Here is a 1535-nt window from a genome sequence, read left to right as displayed (position 1 = left end):
TCAGGATGTTACAAAGAGGTGGAATTCCTCATACTATATGATTGCTAGAGTAGTAGAGCAACAGCAGCCATTATTTGCAGCATTACTAGATGTTAAATGGGCTGATCTTTTCCCCTCAGATGACGAATTTATAACAATGGATGTCTACTTAGATGTGACGAAGCCTTTGGTTACTATTAAAGAAGCCATTAGTGCTCAAAAATGGGTAACAATTTCAAAACTCAGACCACTTCTTCATAAACTTTTGAAATCACATCTCATTAAAATATCAAGTGACACGAGTTTAGCAAAGAAAATGAAATCAGAAATGAATAATAACTTCAGGTCTCAATACACCGATAACTTACTTCTTTTACTTTCCAAGGCAGCATTCCTTGATCCACGTTTGAAGAACCATCCTTTTCTGTCACCCATTGAAGTGAATGAATTGCATGATCTCATTAGCCAAGAGGCTGGACAGATAGCTGAATCGAATCATTCAGCAGTGGATGAGATTGATATTGACACTGACAGTGCAGCAGTAATGCCTCCTTCAACAAAGAAAGCAAAAGGTAAATGGGAACTATTTGAATTACTAAGTGATGTAATGCATACCAGAATCTGATGCATTACAACCCACATTATCTCCAGCAAAAATCAGTTGCAGAAGTTGCAATGTGTTTATCTGAGCCAGATGTAACTAAAAACCCATTGCTGTGGTGGAAACTGAATAGTTTTGGGTATCCCATGTTGTCTACTTTGGCTAAGAAATATCTGGCAAAACCAGCTACTTCTGTGCCATCAGTGAGAGCTTTCAGTGCTGCTGGCCATATTGTCAACATGAAAAGGGCATGTCTTCAACCAGCTTCAGTCAATATGTTAGTTTTTTATCAGAGAATCTCTCTTAAGTGAACATCGTGAATAGATACAAACAAATATCTCTTATGTTATTACTCATTATTTATATTATACTCTTTTAAAATTTGAAATATTATTGACACGTGTATATCGCAATAGTATTTACAATTGAGATAGTTTTGTGACTATCGATCGTGATAGTGACGGTAGTACGATCTTCCAGCACTAACATAAATCTGTGGACTTGAATAATTCATCATGTATGATGCCACAGCTACAGTTTCTCCTCGTTCATTTGTTCTGATTTGTAAAGGAAGTCCAATCTCTTCCTCACATTTCATGAATGACTGTATTTGATACGTTATTAGTAGAAACATTTAGAAATGTATTTAATCTGCTAAAGCCATGAATGCCCCCATGTATGCCAATCAAATCAGGTTGTGATATCCCTCTATATGCAAAGAAGCATTAGTAGAAGGAACACTGTACTGCTGACAATGCAACCGACCTCTACACCGAGCCATGACACCAATTGGATCAACTCTCCGTAATAATTCCATGACTCTTTCCCTTTGGATTACAATACCTCTAGATTGGAGGCGACTAATCAGCAAATTCTCTCCACATCTTGGAAATAATGCTACTCTCTCAAAAGTAATCCCATGTAGATAATCATCAGTGAGTAAAGAATGCTTGTG

At 36.9% G+C, this 1535-nt stretch overlaps 1 protein-coding gene across 1 annotated transcript in view; it reads left to right on the top strand.

The window, feature by feature from the left end:
* The first annotated feature begins 37 nt into the window (after positions 1-37).
* LOC105312391 (zinc finger BED domain-containing protein 4-like) overlaps positions 38-1535 on the top strand; it is a 3104-nt gene continuing 1606 nt past the window's right edge. Inside the window, exons 1-2 of the mRNA XM_011404996.1 lie at positions 38-583; positions 631-857. Of these exons, the coding sequence (XP_011403298.1) occupies positions 38-583; positions 631-857 (773 nt within the window). The remainder of the gene's footprint in view (positions 584-630; positions 858-1535) is intronic.

Source organism: Amphimedon queenslandica, unplaced genomic scaffold (assembly GCF_000090795.2).
Source record: "Amphimedon queenslandica unplaced genomic scaffold, v1.1 AMPQUscaffold_13449, whole genome shotgun sequence".
Lineage (NCBI taxonomy): Eukaryota > Metazoa > Porifera > Demospongiae > Haplosclerida > Niphatidae > Amphimedon > Amphimedon queenslandica.
The sequence above is the reverse complement of the archived record's forward strand: the minus strand, read 5'-3'. Positions and strand labels throughout refer to the sequence as shown.